The sequence below is a fragment of the Gobio gobio genome (genome assembly GCF_949357685.1).
Source record: "Gobio gobio genome assembly, chromosome: 24".
NCBI lineage: Eukaryota > Metazoa > Chordata > Actinopteri > Cypriniformes > Gobionidae > Gobio > Gobio gobio.
The window spans coordinates 28,183,977-28,203,243 of record NC_137120.1 but is presented as its reverse complement, the minus strand read 5'-3'; the positions used below and the strand labels follow the sequence as shown (position 1 = coordinate 28,203,243).

At 37.2% G+C, this 19,267-nt stretch overlaps 1 protein-coding gene across 1 annotated transcript; it reads left to right on the top strand.

Annotated features, from left to right (window-relative positions):
• The first annotated feature begins 3,198 nt into the window (after positions 1 to 3,198).
• On the top strand, positions 3,199 to 19,037 carry lpar3 (lysophosphatidic acid receptor 3). The gene is made up of 3 exons (XM_079808517.1): positions 3,199 to 3,311; positions 4,354 to 5,117; positions 17,948 to 19,037. Exons 2-3 carry the CDS (start codon positions 4,376 to 4,378, stop codon positions 18,277 to 18,279), a joined length of 1,074 nt encoding a protein of 357 aa, XP_079664643.1. The 5' UTR covers positions 3,199 to 3,311; positions 4,354 to 4,375; the 3' UTR covers positions 18,280 to 19,037.
• Positions 19,038 to 19,267: the final 230 nt, after the last annotated feature.

Genomic DNA, 19,267 nt, shown 5'->3' with positions numbered 1-19,267 from the left:
TTAATATTTGGTACAGTAGCCTTTGTTTGCAATTACAGATCAGTCAGGTTTCTGGCCTGCCGCTGAGAAACACAGAGTTTGAGCTCCCTCCAAAGATTCTCTATTGGGTTTAGGTCTGGAGACTGGCTAGGCCACGCCAGAATCTTGATATGCTTCTTACAGAGTCACTCCTTGGTTATCCTGGCTGTGTGCTTTGGGTCATTGTCATGTTGGAAGACCCAGCCTTGACCCATCATCAATGCTCTAACTGAGGGAAGGAGGTTGTTCCCCAAAATCTCTCAATACATGGCCCCGGTCATCCTCTCCTTAATACAGTTCAGTCGCCATGTCCTGTGTGCAGAAAAACACCCCCAAAGCATGATGCTACCACCCCCATGCTTCACAGTAGGGATGGTGTTCTTGGGATAGTACTCATCATTCTTCTTCCTCTAAACACGTTTAGTGGAATTATGACCAAAAAGTTCTATTTTGGTCTCCTCTGACCACATGACTTTCTCCCATGACTCCTCTGGATCATCCAAATGGTCATTGGCAAACTTAAGACGGGCCTGGACATGTGCTGGTTTAAGCAGGGGAACCTTCCGTGACATGCATGCTTTCAAACCCTGACGTCTTAGTGTATTACCAACAGTAACCTTGGAAACGGTGCTCCCAGCTCTTTTCAGGTCATTGACCAGCTCCTCCTGTGTAGTTCTGGGCTGATTTCTCACCTTTCTTAGGATCATTGAGACCCCACGAGGTGAGATCTTGCATGGAGCCCCAGTCCGAGGGAGATTGACAGTCAGGTTTAGCTTCTTCCATTTTCTAATGATTGCTCCAACAGTGGACCTTTTTTCACCAAGCTGCTTGGCAATTTCCCCGTAGCCCTTTCCAGCCTTGTAGAGGTGTACAATTTTGTCTCTAGTGTCTTTGGACAGCTCTTTGGTCTTGGCCATGTTAGTAGTTGGATTCGTACTGATTGTATGGGGTGGACAGGTGTCTTTTACGCAGCTAACGACCTCAAACAGGTGCATCTAATTTAGGATAATAAATGGAGTGGAGGTGGACATTTTAAAGGCAGACTAACAGGTCTTTGAGGGTCAGAATTCTAACTGATTGACAGGTGTTCAAATACTTATTTGCAGCTGTTTCATACAAATAAATAGTAAAAAAAAATCATACATTGTGATTTCTGGATTATGTCTCACAGTGGACATACATCTACGATGACAATTTCAGACCCCTCCATGATTTCTAAGTGGGAGAACTTGCAAAATAGCAGGGTGTTCAAATACTTATTTTCCTCACTGTGTGTGTGTGTGTGTGTGTGTGTGTGTGTGTGTGTGTGTGTGTGTGTGTGTGTGTGTGTGTGTGTGTGTGTGTGTGTGTGTGTGTGTGTGTGTGTGTGTGTGTGTGTGTGTGTGTGTGTGTGTGTGTGTGTGTGTGTGTGTGTGTGTGTGTGTGTGTGTATATATGAATAATTCAGATGTAAAAGCCACTTCGGTCAAACATGAGAGAACGATACTGAGTGAATGCTCTCCGGATACGTTCATAAAATACTTTCACTTCAAACCCATTAAATCCCAGCCTCAGCCCATTCAGAAGTACCCATACTTAGGAAGAAACCTATACATAGAAGCCTGACAAAAATGCTTATTTTAAAGAAAAACGTCAGACGGACTTAGAGGCTTTTGCATCTGAAATCTTCATATGTATATATATATATATATATATATATATATATATATATATATATATATATATATATATATATATATATATATATATATATATATATATATATATATATATATATATATATATATATACACTGTGTGTGTGTATGTGTGTATATATATATATATATATATATATATATATATATATATATTATATATATATACTGTGTGTGTGTGTATGTGTGTATATATATATATATATATATATATATATATATATATATATATATATATATATATATATATATATATATATATACTAGACAGGTGTTCAAATACTTATTTGCAGCTGTATCATACAAATAAATAGTAAAAAAAATCATACATTGTGATTTCTGGATTATATCTCACAGTGGACATGCATCTACGATGAAAATTTCAGACCCCTCCATGATTTCTAAGTGGGAGAACTTGCAAAATAGCAGGGTGTTCAAATACTTATTTTCCTGTGTGTGTGTGTGTGTGTGTGTGTGTGTGTGTGTGTGTGTGTGTGTGTGTGTGTGTGTGTGTGTGTGTGTGTGTGTGTGTGTGTGTGTGTGTGTGTGTGTGTGTGTGTGTGTGTGTGTGTGTGTGTGTGTGTGTGTATATGAATAATTCAGATGCAAAAGGCTCTAAAAGCCACTTCGGTCAAACATGAGATAACGATACTGAGTGAATGCTCTCCGGATACGTTCATAAAATACTTTCACTTCAAACCCACTAAATCCCAGCCTCAGCCCATTCAGAAGTACCCGTACTTAGGAAGAAACCTATACATAGAAGCCTGACAAAAAAAAAAAAAAAAAGATTATATATATATATATATATATATATTTTTTTTTTTTTTGCAGAACATGATTTTACATTTACAATTGCAATGAAGTGTAAAGTTGCAACATGCTGAACAGTGGCACCAAAATGTTAAATAAATAAATACTAGTTGACTATAGATAATAGATAATTTATTTGATAAATGTTCATGTACATCAGAAAAAAAGCTTCATTGTCACTGTGATTAAATATTAAATGTTCAAGAATTAAGTCCATGAGTATCAGAATAAATTATGTCTTTATCACTGTCTTAAAGACTGAAAGACATTTTTTATCAATTTACAGATGTTAAGTTGTGTTGTTAAGTGTTACGCAATTTCACTCAGGTGTGTGAGGTAAAGGAACCGTCCTGAGTTTAGTTTACCTCCTACACCTGAGTAAAATTGCGTAACGTTACGCAATAGACGCTGACACAGAACGACCGACTCATAAACGCGTCATTTATCTACACACTTAAAAAACGATTACACTTTTTCTCTTCAAACACGAACAATGTCTATATATAGTTCTTCGGCTCATGATAGGATGACATGCAAATTTCGCTTAATGTTGGCTATTTACAAGCAGCAGCATAGTTTCAGCCAGTGTGCGCTTACCACGCCCACAGTGACAATCTATGACTCCCGCTCTCCCACTCTCCTCCCTAAAACTCTCGAGATCAAACTTCAGCAGATACTTCACCAAGAGTCGCCTAGTGTTTGTGGAGTCACGCCGGATTCGAGCGAAACTTCGGACTAGCCTACTAATGGAGAGTGAACTGAGAACCTGACGAGTCTATAACTGGTAAGAGAGATATATTATTGTACGAGTTTCATACATTTAGTCATGCTTTTAAGGATATAGTACTGCTAAAACTTGATTTCACGTGAAATTTTCATTGATTTGATTTTGGTAGTGTCCTGAGCATTTCACGAGCTTATTCTAATCGAGAGACTACATGACGATTTAAAACAAACTTGTGAAAACAAAATGTGATTAAAATGGCGATAAAATAATGGACCTTAGATAGCCTAAACTGCAGAAAAATGCTTAAAACATACAAATGCCACAGTAAAAACTCAGGGTGAATTCAGGGTGATTGGCATCTCAGTGGAAAAAAGTGTCTCAATCACCTTGAATTCACCCTATATGAACTTAAAGGTTAAACATTAAACCTAAACTAGTTTATAGGCTATTTAATAATACAATACAGATACTTTTATGGTAATATATATATATATATATATATATATATATATATATATATATATATATATATATATATATATATATATATATATATATATATATATATATATTATAATTTTTTTTACACTGACTTATTTCTGTTGAAAGGAACTGAAGCTTTTTTTCCCCATGGAATACGAAAGGTAGGCTAACTGTGAAATATCTTCCAATTCAGACTTTTTCTCTCTCACACTTCTAAGGAAAAAAAAGTCAGAATTGCAAGATATAAACTCAGAATGTGAGAGATACACGCAATTCAAGAAAAGTCCAATTGTGCGAAGTTTCATTTGCCATTTTTTATTGTTTTATTCCACGGTGGAATCAAGCTTCCATAGAAAGCGTAATCTGATTTATTTAGATTTTATTGAAAAAGATAGTCTATTGGTTATCAGTTATGTACATTTGAGTGTTTATGTTGCATTTTATGTTTAGTATTGCATTTTTTATTATTTAGTATTGCATTTGTTGTCTGTTACCCCGATGGCGTTTTGTCTTTGAATTATGGGTTTTCCTGTAAATGACTCATATGAAAAACAATCTGAAATAATTGAGCCATTATAGTCCCAGACAATACACTTATTTGTTGTTTTCCTTCCAGTCATAGTGTTTTTTGTCTAAAGATGGCAAGGTATAACACTTGCTACCATGATAAGCCTATGGGCTTTTTCTACAACAACAGCAACATAACCTCAGATGAATGGGACCGAACGCAGCTCATCCTGGTTCAATGCTTTGGATCCATCTGCTGTTGCTTCATCCTGGTGGCCAACGCCATGATCATTGCAGCGGTGGTGACGAACAGAAGGTTTCACTACCCCTTCTACTATCTCCTCGCCAATCTCGCCGCCTCAGACTTTCTCGCCGGGATCGCTTACGTGTATCTCATGTTCCATACAGGGAAAATATCTCGTGATCTAACCGTTCAAGGCTACTTCTTTCGGCAGGGTTTGCTGGACGCGAGTCTCTCAGCATCCCTTACAAACCTCCTGGTGATCGCCCTCGAGCGCTACATCTCCATCATGAGTTGGAAGGTCCACAGTAACCTCACCAAACGGCGAGTGACCCTGTTGATTGCCCTTGTGTGGGGTATATCGATATTCATGGGGGCCGTGCCTAGTTTGGGCTGGAACTGTATCTGTAGTCTGGACCTGTGCTCCAAACTGGCTCCCATCTTTAGCCGGAGCTACCTGATCTTCTGGTCCATGTCCAACCTGGTGCTCTTCCTCATTATGGTGGGTGTATACTTGAGGATATACTTCTATGTTATGAAAAAGTCTGTCGTCATGAAGGCGCACACTTCTGGATCTATAAATCGTAAGAGGACGCCAGTCAAACTCATCAAAACTGTGATGACCGTACTAGGTAAGTTCTAGAGATGTTCCTTTAGATTTGGGGATAGTTTATCAAAAAATGAAAATTCGCTAACACTTTATTTTAAGGTATCCATGTTACAGTGTAATTATACATTTAAGTACAGCGTAATAATAATTAACCAAATGTTGGGTTTGGTTTAGGGTTAGTTACATGTAATTATGCATCATTTACTGTTATTACTACAGTAAAGTACATGTAACATAACAAGGACACTGTAAAATAAATTGAAAAAAATTCAAATTTCCAAAATTCTCAATTTGTACCAAACCAAACAAGACTTCTTCTGTGGAACACAATTGTTTTTTTGTGTGTTTTTGTGTGTTTTTTTGTGTGTTTGAAAAGACTTTCATCCTTTTCATTTTTATTTCATTTTTCACAGTTAAAACATTCATCAAAACATCTTCTTTTGCATCTTTCTTTATACCGTTTGTATTGATGCACTGAAATTTCAGCAACCGAAGATATTTCGGCCATTTTCGGGAATTGTTGCTTTTGGCCTTAATAGTTTTGGAAGACCGACTGATTCTCTGATGGCTCATTTTGTGCACACAACATGGATAGGCTACAACAGGTAAAAATGTCTAATGTGGACACAATTTACCGTGAGCAATGTGTAAAACTTGTTCAGCTAAAATATCGAGAGGCGACATTTTGTAAATGTTGTGTTCCACAGAAGAAAAACTCATACAGGTTTGGTACGACATGAGAATTTTTGGAAATTTTGTTTTTTTACAGTGTCCTTGTTACATATGTTACATGTCCTTACTGTAGTAATAACAGTGCATAATTGCACATAATTACATGCAACTAAGACCTATACTACAACTGGATTTATTATACACCCTGAGCAGCATAAAGAGTTAAAGTACCAAATTGTAATTTCCCAAACCTAATTTTTTAGTTAATTCTAGAGATGTTCCTTTATATTTGTTCTTGTGAAACAAATACTTCTAGCCTGGTCCTACCAGACTCATACATTTAATTTGTACAGAGAGTCTGGCCACTCTCCATTGACAAGCGTTTACTTCCTTGAAGGCGGTACTCTGTTGAAATTTGAAACTATTGGATCTAGGGATGCACCGAAATGAAAATTCTTGGCCGAAGCCGAATAATAATAAAACACTTGGCCGAAGCCGAATACCGAACGCGTTTTTTCCATTTTTTTCCCATTTATTTTGCCGATTTTTTTCACCAGTGCATAAATTTGTTTTTTACTATTTTGTCTTGCTTTTAAAACAAATTCCTTTTTTTTTATTTCTATTTTTTTTTTTTACAAAACTACAATTTAAAAATATTTAACACTGAACATTTTTAGCATTCCAGCAGACATTATACAAACAAAGCACAATATAACTTAAAAAAACAAACAACATTTTTTTATTTGGCCATCTTATCTTTGGCCTATTATGCCTACAGGTATCATAATAAAATTTTGTTTTTGTTCATGAGAGGTTTTACAAGCCTGTATAACTCAGCACTGAATTAAAACTCTGCAGTGAGTGGAGTCTGACTAACTAAAAACATATTGGCCATTGCGTACAAGAGATCAACAACTATGTCACGGCTGCAGAACACGTTGTAAATGGACACATTTGACGTTCTACAGACACAAATATGCACTGGAGCATTGCCAATATTTTATTACAGTATCAACTGAGGGTGCTCTTGCTTGAGGGTGCTTAGACAATTCAGCAGAACAGTGTCTGCAAACGGTCTTTCTCGGACACTTTAAAGCCTTCTTTAAACCTTGTTTATCCGGTTGTTAAGCCTGACGTCACGCGGCAACGCTTCCGGGTCCAAGCACTCTATCTCATACCACAAGAAAAACAACAAACGGTGCTAATATACACACACAATGTGGTGTAATACTACAAAAAATAAATAATCATAACCTTTATCTCCATACCAAAATTCCAGATGGCCAGAGCACAGAGACTGTTGTGTAGACTGTAAGTATTTAAAATGTTTAACTTTTTAAAATGTTTGATGTTTAATATGAATAAATAGCGCTCATAAACGGCCATCGATGGCATTCTCAAGTAATACGAGTTGAGGCTTGGACCCAGAAACGTCGTTCCTTACGTCACGTCTGAACAACGGATACTCGATGCGTCCGCACCAGATCGGGTGTGTGCGGCAAAAATTACATCATCGTAGAGTTCCAAACGGACGAGGAATGCGTGCAGTCAGCAACGGAGGCTCGCGCTGCGGAGCAAGACGAAAGTATAAACAAGGCTTACTGCTTCCACACTTCCGACATGTGCTGCATTTAGAAGCGTGTGCGCCTCTCCCACTCGCGCTGGTTGCTATATTTGATCGCGTCATCAAAAACCTCATTGTTCGGTAAAATTTTCGGCCGAATAATTTTGGTTGCCGAACAATCGGTGCATCCCTAATTGGATCTCCCCAGAGCGACTCTGGATCTGCCAAAACCAATCTCTAACGTTTGGTCGTGACGTATGTCATCTCAAACTAGCGTGTCATCAACGCCATCGTTCTCAGCCACTCCCTCTCTTCGCTGATTGGACCGGTTAAAATTTGACCGGAGAAAACCAGAGAATACCGCAATCCAAGACGGAGCACTGAAGGGAAATGAAAATTGAGCGGATGTACGTAGGAGGGCGGAGCCAGGCTAAAATACTTCACCGATGAAATTAAAATTCTCATGTCGTACCAAACCTATATGACTGACTTTCTTCTGTTGAACACAAAAGAATACATTTTGAAAGTCATGTAGTTTTGGATCCCGTTGACTTAAATTTTTTGGTCAAAAACAGTTGAAATTGAAACGTTTATCAAATATGGCACAAAGCAAGTATAAACTACAGTAGATGAGCATGTCAGCATTGTGAACACAAATTATGGTAGATTAGCAATATGTCAAATTTGTTCGGCTGAAATATCTAGAGACAAATAACCTGTTGAACTACCCAACTGCCAAAATTTAATTGGCCAAACTTTACTTTTAGTTTTCATATGAATTGAAATTTTGGTTTCGTTTTTTCAGGAAAAATACTAATTTCGGTGGATCCTACTGGTTTGGAACGACATGACGTTGAGGAATTGAATTTTCATTGGTTAACTATCCATTAGTATAACAAATCTGCATTAATACAAGCAGCCCGACTGAATGGGAAGTGGATTCAGTGCAGCATGTTGATTCACCACATGCATTCCAGACTGTGATATGTATCAGTCAGAATGTATCGTCACTCCTCAGTCACTCAAAGTTCAATGGCAATTACAGTATATGCTGGTTTATAGTTTTCCCACAAGCCTTCATAGCTCTGATGAGCTGTCCAAAGTCCCCGCCTTTGGTCTGTAAGCATGATAAACGCTCCCAGACTGCTGAATATGTTAATTTAGCTCACAACAGAGAACTGCGTGGTCTGAAACATTTCTAGACAAACTCATAACCCACCCTAGTTTGGGTGATGTGGGACGGGGTGGGTAAATATTTTTGTGAATTTTTACTGCCATGGCAAATATTTAGATTGGAAGGATGTGATCTCATATCCTGTTAACCACGAGCAGACATGTAGTATACATATACATCTTTTTTGAGAACTTGATTGAGGAGATGTAGATGAGAAACTGGATTGTTGACGTACAATGAGGCGCAAGTGTTAACAATGAGACACAAAAGACGAAGCCTCCCGCCCATGAATTAGCTGATTGCCATCAGAAGTTCAGAGGTTGGGTTTCTTTTCCTTTTGTTTTTCTTTGTCTTTCGTTATGAATCGACAAATTGTTCAAACAATCAACCAGACGTTTTGTCTTCAAACAGGCTAGTGATTAAGAAGAGTGTACTTGATAAAGAGAGACAAAAATAATGAATAATTAATGTCAATTATTTTTTAGAAATGTGCTCTTTGTGTACATGTAAAAACTGATAACATGTCTTTTCTTACATTCTGAATGTAGGAGATTGTACACATCTTAATCATTAATTTAAAGGTTTAAATTACAATCAACAATCAACTATCAGGTAACATGAATTACCTGTAGCAGATCTAAACAGGTGGAGCTGGGGAAGTTTCTGAAAGCATGCTGCAACTGCTACAGCAAATGCTGACGAGTATTTGAAGGTTAAGCAGCGAGCTCATTGGCTAACTGATACAGCAGGAACCAATCAGCTGTTACCTATAAAGATTGATGTCATTTCAAGCAGGTTAAGGTCCTGTGCCATCTAGAGTTTCATGACAGAACTTTTTATTTTATTCTAATATTATAATCATCGTCTTTGTAGAGATGCACCTCATGACATTTTACATCCTGAACTTGAATTTGATTTGAAACAGTCGAATAATATATTAAAAGGTTTTACCAAACATGCTTAATTTTTAAATAGGGTAAAAAAAAAAAAAATCTGAATAGATATCATCATACTTCCCCAATTGATTGATTGATTACATTAAGAATTGCAAGGTTTTTTTGTATAACAAGTTTTCTGAAATGTTATGTTTAAGTATGCAAATGAATAATGCATTATCTAATTAAATATGCACTAATTTGCAGACATTTCTTGAACAAAATTCAGGGGCCGTATTCACAAACCATTCTTGCGTACCGCTGACTGCCGGAAGCTAGTTATTTTAGTCTATAACGTTTTAAATATGGATATTTTTCTTACACAAACGCGCCACTTCGCTTCAGAAGGCCTTTATTAACCCCACGGAGCCGTGTGGAGTTATATGACGGATAGATGCACTTTTATGGACTTCAAAAACGACCCATGAAGTCAATGCCATTATAAAGCTTGGAAGAGCCAGGACTTTTTTTATGTAATTCCGATTGTATTCGTCTGAAAGAAGAATGTCATATAAACCTAGGATGACTTGAGGGTGAGTAAATCATGGGGTAATTTAAATTTTTGGGTGAACTAACCCTTTAAGATGTTTTGTGAATACGGCCCCTGAACATTGGATAAAGCCAGGTTAAAGTTTTTGACATAGAGTCAAAGGTTTTTACAGAGGGAATTTGGATATCTCTTTTTATCACTCCATAAATCAGCCAGAAAAAAAGATTCACAATTCTTTTAAGGAATAAAATGTATAAAATCAGGCAAATCATATATTAACAAACCCCTCTGTAAAAAAAACCTTCAGAATATAGATATGAATAAAACTGTAAAGTTTGGTGTATGTATTTCTGACTCGGTGCAGGAGGAATAATTCATTTTGCGAAAACGGCCTTTAAAGATCTATACTGTAATTGAAATCTACAGACACAAATAGATAAAGTGCATTTCTTTCCAAGTCAAAAAGCCCAAAATCTCAAAATTGACAGATGCACGCCTGTAGTGTCTCGTCTTAAAAGAGTAGTTCACTTTAAAATGAAAATTGCCCTATGATTTACTCGCCCTCAAGCCATCCTATAGGTGTAAAGGACTTTCTTCTTTCTGATGAACACAATCAGAGTTATATGAATAAATATCCTGGCTCTTCTAAGATTTATAATGGCAGTGACGGGGTCCATTGAGTTTGAAGCTCAAAAAAGTACATCTATCCATCATAAAAGTAATCCACACAGCTCCGGTGGGTTAATAAAGGCCGTCTGAAGTGAATCGATTGGGTTTTGTAAGAAACGTATCCATATTTAAAACTATTTATAAAGTAAAATATCTAGCTTCCACCAGACCGTCTTCCGTATTCAACTTATGCTATACTTATGCTTTCAAAACTCTTATGCTATGTTCTAGTGATACGTCGCGACAGTTACGCTAAGTTGAATACAGAAGGCAGTCTGTCGGAAGCTAGATATTTTACTTTATGAAGTTTAAAATATGATTTTTTTTCTTACAAAACCCAATCGAATCGCTTCAGAAGGCCTTTATTAACCCCCAGAGCCGTGTGGAGTACGTTTATGATGGATGGATGTGCTTTTTTTTTTTTAGCTTTCAACTCAATGGACCCCATTACTGCCATTATAAAGCTTGGAAACGTCAGGATATTTATTAATATAACTCTGACTGTGTCATCAGAAAGAAGAAAGTCATATACACCTAGGATGGCTTGAAGGTGAACTACTCCTTTAATGCATTATTTACTTTGATACCTCCCCACCCACCACCCCAAAAGATTCAAGTCATTTATTTAAATAATAGATATGGACAAAAAAAAAAAAGCACCATGTAATTGACCCAAACATATTTGTTTCAGAATTACTGTTTATAGACCCTGTTTAAAATCACCAGCTAGAACCATAAAGTTGTTTTATTTATGCTGGTATAAACTAAAATTTATGTTAGACCAAGGCATGTTGCAAAGAAGAAATGCTGGTTTTAGACAGGTTTTAGGAGTATCTCTTACTGCTTCAAGTTGCAGATAGGGCCAAAGTGGAGGAGTCGTCTCTTCCCAGCACAACGGGCTTCCTCCAGGCCTGTATAATTATCTTGCACAAGGTCGCTCTTTACACTGCCTGGCATCTGAACCAAACCACCAGCACGAGTGGCCTGTGGCCTTGGAGAGAAAGAACATGAACCTCATAGTAGATGCGTGTCTCTCTTTCAAACCAATTGCTCACATGTGTGAAACCACGTTTTTGGTCTGACGAGTTTGCTTCAAAGACATAGTAAATGTGTCTGGGAGACTTTGTATAACGAAGATGCGTGAAGATCCACAGCCCAGCACTCCGTTATTTTCCTGAACGAACAGCAGATAAAAGCAGACGTCTGCATTTTAGAGGCACGCTACATTCTTGCTTTTGTTGTTTTGTGTTATCTTTTGGAGTTAAAGGATACATTAATCTGTTGCGCAACTCCTCTTTTGAAAAGGGAGAAATTCTTTGTTTAAAAATAAATAAAACGTAAGTACACCAGTGAAACAATCTTTCTTTCTTGTAAATATTAACTTCATCATAGCTATATATGCTTACATTCTCTGCAAATGTTGACAAATTGAGATGTTTTGTTCTTTGGTTTGTATAGAGATCAAAATTACAAGCATTACAGGATAATTTCATGAAAAAACAAACCGATTTTAAAATCTGTGCACACTGAACGTGAAACTGCTGTGTAATGTGACTGTTACCGCCAATTAGAAAATATTGGATTTTTAATGTGTATGAGGAGCAGGATTCTTGACCAATGAGATTTCACAGTAGGCGGGGTAACCCAGTGCAAAAAAAAACAAAAAAAAAACAAGAATGACTTGATGTGATTGTGGCTGGTTAGCACATAAACTCATTTGCAAACCCTTGGTTAACATTCTAATTAGCATAATTCTGAGATAAATACATGTAGCCATGTATTCTGTCTTCTGAAACAAAATTACATAAAGACAAAAAGTAGGTGATGGATTTTTTTTTTTGGGAGGAACACATTTTGATATTTCAATGCCTTGTGTGCCGTGTGTCCACCAAAGCGTTTTTTCACGCAGCATATTCAATTGTTTTCAATGGGAGCACCGCGTTTTTAGAACGCCATGAGCATAACGAGGCGCTGAGCGAGTATTTCACGCTTAAGCGCTGAGCGCTCTGCGTTTTTTACTGGTCGTCTAGAGTTGAAGAATGTTCAACTTTGAGTAAAACGCAGCGCTCATCACTGTCACTTTTCACCCAGCCGTCCAATCACAGTGGAGGAGGGGCGGGACAAATACAACACCGACCAACCGCAACATTCTGCTTGTACTCTACAACGTCAACAGATGACGACAAGCAGTATAATAACGGAACAAAATAATTCAAAACAAGAGCCAGAGCAAATACTATACATTGTATCCGCATTTTATATAGAATCACTACAGAAAAAAACGATCTGTGAAATGAGATACTAGTAACACTTCCGCGGATATTCCGCATCATAACAAGCAAAGAGTCTCAACTGAAAACGCTGCACTGCCAAAATGCTCTCAAGCGCCCACAGGGAGGCGTTTTCAGCTGGATAAAAACGCTTTGGTGGACACGCGACCTTAGAGCTCCCCCAAAAAACGTTTCATTCGCTCGCAAAACCTTTGTGTTCCCACAAGAATCTTTGCGTGCAACATTTCTCGGCAAAACTCAAACATTTTGCGAGAAAATGCAAAATTTCGAAGACGAACACATTTGCGAGAGAATGCAAAAGCATTGAAATATCCTCCCATCTCATATTTTTCCATCACCATGTCCCTTTAGGGGCTCTGTAGCTTCCCTCGGACGTTGCAACCAAACACAAAGACCGCATCCAAAATTTTGAGCCGCACTTTTTGAGTCGCTACTTCTTTTGAATATGTAATTACTTTGCGACCATTAAAAAAGAATGCTCTGCCAGATTGCCTCTTATTTAACAAAACAAACAAAATTATGCTCTGCTTGTTAACTGGAGATGTTTTGTTTGTATTCGGTAGGTTCATCCGTGCTGCGAGATGTTTCAAAAAGTGATGGGGACAATATCGACCCTGGCAAAAAGTGGTAGGGACATGTCCCACCTGCCAATTACACCTATGGTCATCCTACTGTTTTGTGAATACCGCGTATTCGCACAAACTACTTTCACAAACTGTTTTATAGTAGGGAAATATGTGATTTCAGATACAAGTGTGAAAGTATGCATGAATATTTAGCAAAGTTGATGAATATCGAATGAGGCGAGCAATTTTTCGTTTAGGATTGGTGTTTTGGTGCTGAACACTCTCCATAACATTCCGTAATGTTATGTAGCTGTGTGTTATCTCACTTTAGCTGTTTTAAAAATAAATTATTACACGGCTCTGTGGAATACTTGATTCTGATTGGCCAATAACAACTGGTAAAAACCAAGCCAAAACTTCTCGATCGCCCCCAGGTGGTTGGTCCCAGTGTAGGTCATAACCCCCGCCCCTCTGTGTATTCTAATGGATGAGAGACAAACCAAACAATCAAATTACACTTCATATAATGTTTTCCAAAAGTTGGTTTCTGTCATTTTAGGCAGTTTTTATCACGCTGATTTCATTTCAAGTGTTCGTTTTTTTTTAAATAAGTTTGGTTTTAGTTAGTTATCTGACGCTATAAAAACGGGGGGTGTGATGTCATGATTGACAGCTGAGATTGACGGCTTCTCTGAGTGAAGTCGTCACTGAAGCACCAACTGACTTTTTCCGGGATTCTTGGGAGGAGATTGGAGCTTTAGCTTTAATTTATACATTTCCATCATTTATAACTTATTTCACACCAACATAATGTTGCGTTGTCCATATTTTTTTTACGGTCTATGGTAAAAACTGATAACACAGGCTCATCCGTGTAACTGAAGTCTGCGTTTTACGCTTGATAGGAACTTTTTTTTTTTCTCGTTGAAGTTTTGCATTTGGTGAGCTAAAACATTAAAACTCGAATCAATATTTTGTGTACAGTTATTTAATTATGTCACCCGGTATCGCGGACTCACTGTCTCTTGTTTCATACAAACGCAGCTGCTGCCATTTTGCGGCGATTGTTTTGTACACAGTAATGGATTATAAGAAAACAAACAGGGACGATTTTAAAAGTTTCATCTCTAATCAATACGTCTTATCCCCTATAATTATGTATGTGCCAAAATGCAGTGTAATAAGTGGTATAACTGTACCATATCCCTTAAATGTCCATCTAGTTATGAACTTGTCACCTGCTTTCACCGCAGAAGATTTGTGTTTAAATAGCTAATAAAATATTTCGACTCAGATCAATATTTCATGTCTAATTATTTACTTATGTGACAAGTAGGCCTGTAATAAGTAGGATAATGTATATCCAGCCGGTTGTTATCGTAGAAAACCCCTTCGGGCTAATGCAAGACTTTGTGTCAGGGTTTATTCTTCGATAACAACTGGCTGCATGTACATTATCTCTTACTCATACAGTATTTATTTTTAATTGTTTATACCTGAATGGCGTTTCATCTGTAGCAGTGCTGCCATTATAGGGTTCTTCACACACTTCAAAAGTCTTCTTTTAAAATAGTTGTGGCCCCGCTGTACCCGGCCCTTTCACCACTGCTGTTTATTATGCTTGGAAAACATGCCCTATAATAAATGCATACATGCAAAGAGCGCTTATATCACTGTGCACATCTGCTGGAAACATGGCATGCCGTCCTCCTCCAGATGCCTTTTAATATGATTAAAGAGAAAGAGTGTTCCCTTGAATGGGTAACCTAAACCACAGAAGAACCCCCATTTGATGAGGTTTTGTCATAACCTCTGCATGTCCTTCTCTAGTAAGTGTTTCTGGGGCCAAATAAGCACATTTATCACACTTTCAACCGTACAAAATCTTTTAAACAGCATGCATGTCATGTTTTGAGGAGGTTTAGAATTTTTTCCTGAAAAAAACAAGTACATACTGATTTAGAAAAAGATTTTTCTGTAAAACAGGATAGGGGTTTTCAGGAGAAACTGCCATCTGAAAACAACCATCGCCTTTGTTCATTATAGTCTGCATGAGTGTTTTCTGATCTTGAAAGACGTGCCGCTACATGTTCTCCACCTGAGATCCGTCCTGTTTGTCTAAGCTTGTTTTGCGGTGCAGGCAGGATTTCATGTTAACTTGAAAGAATGATGTGGAACTGCGACTAAAGGCAGGTTTGTTGGTGTGAGTCACACTATCGAAGCCCGAAAAAGAGTTATTGAACATGTTGGGGCAGACACGCATTCTCTAAATGAAAACAAACAATGAGAAAAATCGCAGTGGTGCAAGATGCGATATATCTTAAGGGTGCAGCAAAGCCGTACTTTTTATGAGAAATTGTGGAACCTGCTTGCCACTGGGAACCAATGACAACTTTCTCTGTTTTCATTTCCTTAAAAAAAAAAAAAAATCAGTACCTTTTATTTTGAACAACACGAGGCTTGTAAGTTAACCTATAAAACTGGTAACCATATTATATTATGCCTAATTATAATAATAATCTTTATACATTATTAATTTGTATATTATTTTTAAGAATATATGTATATGTATGAGATGCCACTCCAGCCTCCCTTCACTCACTCGTTTAATTTGCTCTGGATGAATAGTGTTGGTGTTTCAGGGCTTGAATGTCGGTGTAGGACTGCTTGTATTGTGCATAATTTTACTCGATCCTGCAGATTTTGTGCTCACACATAAAGCCGCCTCTCAGTACAAATTAGAGTTATTTTTCGCTGCTTATTGCGCTTAAACAGTCAAATACACACAAAATAATGTCAAAATGCCAGTCTTGGCGAGTATTCAAGTAAACACAGTAGGCTTGCTGCAATAGTTGGTGTTACTGGTGTTACATTTATGCATTTAGCAGACGCTTTTATCCAAAGCGACTTACAACATGAAGCGATTGGTCATGAAGAGCTGAGTAAGCGCAACATGTGCCTGAAATACTGAGTCCGTGTACATTGCTCAGTGTAGCACAGGCTAGAGTAGGGAGGGGAAAAGGGAAGAAAGAGGAAAATAAAGTTTTTTTTGGGGGGGGTTGTCGTTTTTTTATTTTTATAGTAATAAAATCATTTAGTTCAGTTAGAGAACAGACAATTAAAATCGGAACGTGTCTGCTTAATACAGCAAGCCTAATGAGAGTCGCAGCACAGACCAATAGCAGGAGTCAGATATAATTTATCACGAGAGACTGACAAGATGACGGCGGAAGATTTGGTTTCAAAGCGAAATGTAAAAGCGCCCTATTTTTCATTAAGAATAATAGGCTAATGAACCCACCATTCTAAACCGAAAGTAAAATGCGCATGGCCGTACTGTCATTCATGGTGCGTGTCCATAGTTCATTCCTATGGAAGCTCATCTTCCATAGGAATTAATTGAAAACACTTGCACTTCTCTGCACCATTATGAATGCCCCGAGCAGTCGTGCGCATTTTACTTTCGGTTTAGAATTAGCGATTTAAAAGCCCCCGCCTGGGATACCGGTGTTGTCACACGTCGATTAACCGGTGGGAAATTTTCCTCACCGGCACATCCCTAAAACACTGTAAGTTATGTTTTAGGTGAAAGTAAACATTTGAGAAAGAAAACGCATGTGTAACAGTATAATGGATCCGTGCGTCATATCTTAAAGTGACAGCAGCCTAATATTCCTGCTGCCAAATTACGAGATCAAATTAAAAATATCTATATGGCAGTTTTTCCTAAATGTTTAAAATCTAAATGTTTTAAAAATATTCATAAATCATTTTATATAAAGTATAACATACTTAATAAATGTACTTACATTTATATAAGAATATAATAATTCTTTAAATATCTATATTATTATAATCATTATGCATATGTATTTTTTTTCGAAAAAGAAAAATGTAGAGGATCTTGCTAACTTTATCAATAAATCCTTCAAGGGAAGTAAAAAAAATTAAGTACCGGTATGCTAGTTTTCTGGATTTTATATATATTTTTTATTAATTTATATTACTTTTTACGGTATGCATATGTATACATTTTGTGTCTAATTGTTTATGATATACACAATTATACATGTAAATCTAGTTCAGTCATGAAACTCTAGAGGACGCAGGTCCTTTGCATGCAGTCTGCAACAATCATATCATCACCACATGGCACAAGCTGATTGGCCTCTGCTGATCCTGCAGCCAATGAGATTGCTTGCTTAACATTTAAATAATCTGGTTCAGTGTTTGCTGTTAGCTGGTCCTGTAGTGCACTATTAGAGTTCCTCTGAAACCCTCCACCTCCTCAGCTCCACCTGCCTAGATCTGCTACAGGATTTACTTACATGCTCAGTGTGTCTGTGTATCTATTAGCAGTAGCCATATTAGGAGATCTAGTCCACCAAGACCAATTACATTAACATGGCATATTCAATAAAATGCTAAAACTATTTTGAGAGTTGTCATGATTGAAATGTATAGTGTTAACATTTTTTTTTGTCTTTTCAGGAGCGTTTGTGATCTGTTGGACCCCTGGACTTATAGTTCTGCTCATGGATGGCCTCAAGTGCGAACGATGCGATGTCCTGAAATTCAAGCGCTGGCTGCTGCTCCTCGCCGTCCTCAACTCCGTCATGAACCCAATCATCTACTCCTACAGAGACGAGGAAATGTGGACCACCATCAAGAACCTGATTCGCTGCATTCGCAGTGGGACAAGGCGACAGAGGTCGTCCAAGGCCAACATTCAACGCAACTCCGGTCGGGAAACGAGCAGCAGCCTAAAAGAGAATACAGCAGAGGACAGCAAGGTCTCCACACAGGAGATGCTGAAGTCTTGAAGGTGGGCCGGACCATTCTAAGCAACCTGACGTGCCATTGCTCTGAAATTCTCCTGCAGACTGCTCTCAGAGACGAAAAGTTAGACCAGAACTCAAAGGGAATTAATGCCGGTACAAAGCAATGCACTTGCTTGTGCAACTTTCATTGATAGTCACCCACATAAGCGCCTCGGTGCAACATGTCCGAGCATGTGCACCACCCACCAGGCCACATCTCCAATAGCAAAGCACTCATTATTTCATATTTTTCAGAATCCTCAACAGCTTTCATTAGTACTCTGTACTGGTGTAAAATCTGCATGAATCTGTTGATTACTTCCTAAGTTTACTGTACTGTTTAAAAGGAGTCTTGACATTTTTTTAAAATCTTAAAATGGATGTATGTAGTATGTAATCTGTTGTAGATATTAATGTAAGCATATGAGTGATTTCATGTCTAAGAATAATGACTTTTTAAAGGTTTGTACTTTATATTGTCGATTACTATCATGATTATGTGGTCCTACATGATTAAGTGGTCAATTATGCCAATGTAAATACATAGTGGTACTGCTAATTTGTATTTGTGCTTTCATGAGTAAAAGTATACATATTTTATAACAAACGTTAAAAGTAAAGTCATGGTCATATTGGAGTTGTTAAAAAGTGCTCACCAGAGTGTTTTATTGGAAACTCACAGAAGACTCACTTTGAGTGGGAGAGAAAAAAAAAGTCCTCATCAAAGTCTCTTATTATGAAATAAATTAATAGTATGTCATACAGTATTTACTGATGAATCCAAATGTAAATGAAATGATCTGTGTGTGTATGTATATATGTATATATATATATATATATATATATATATATATATATATATATATATATATATATATATATATATATATATATATATATATATATATATATATATATATATATATATATATATATATATATATATATATATATATATATATATATATATATATAATTTCATTGTGTTCCT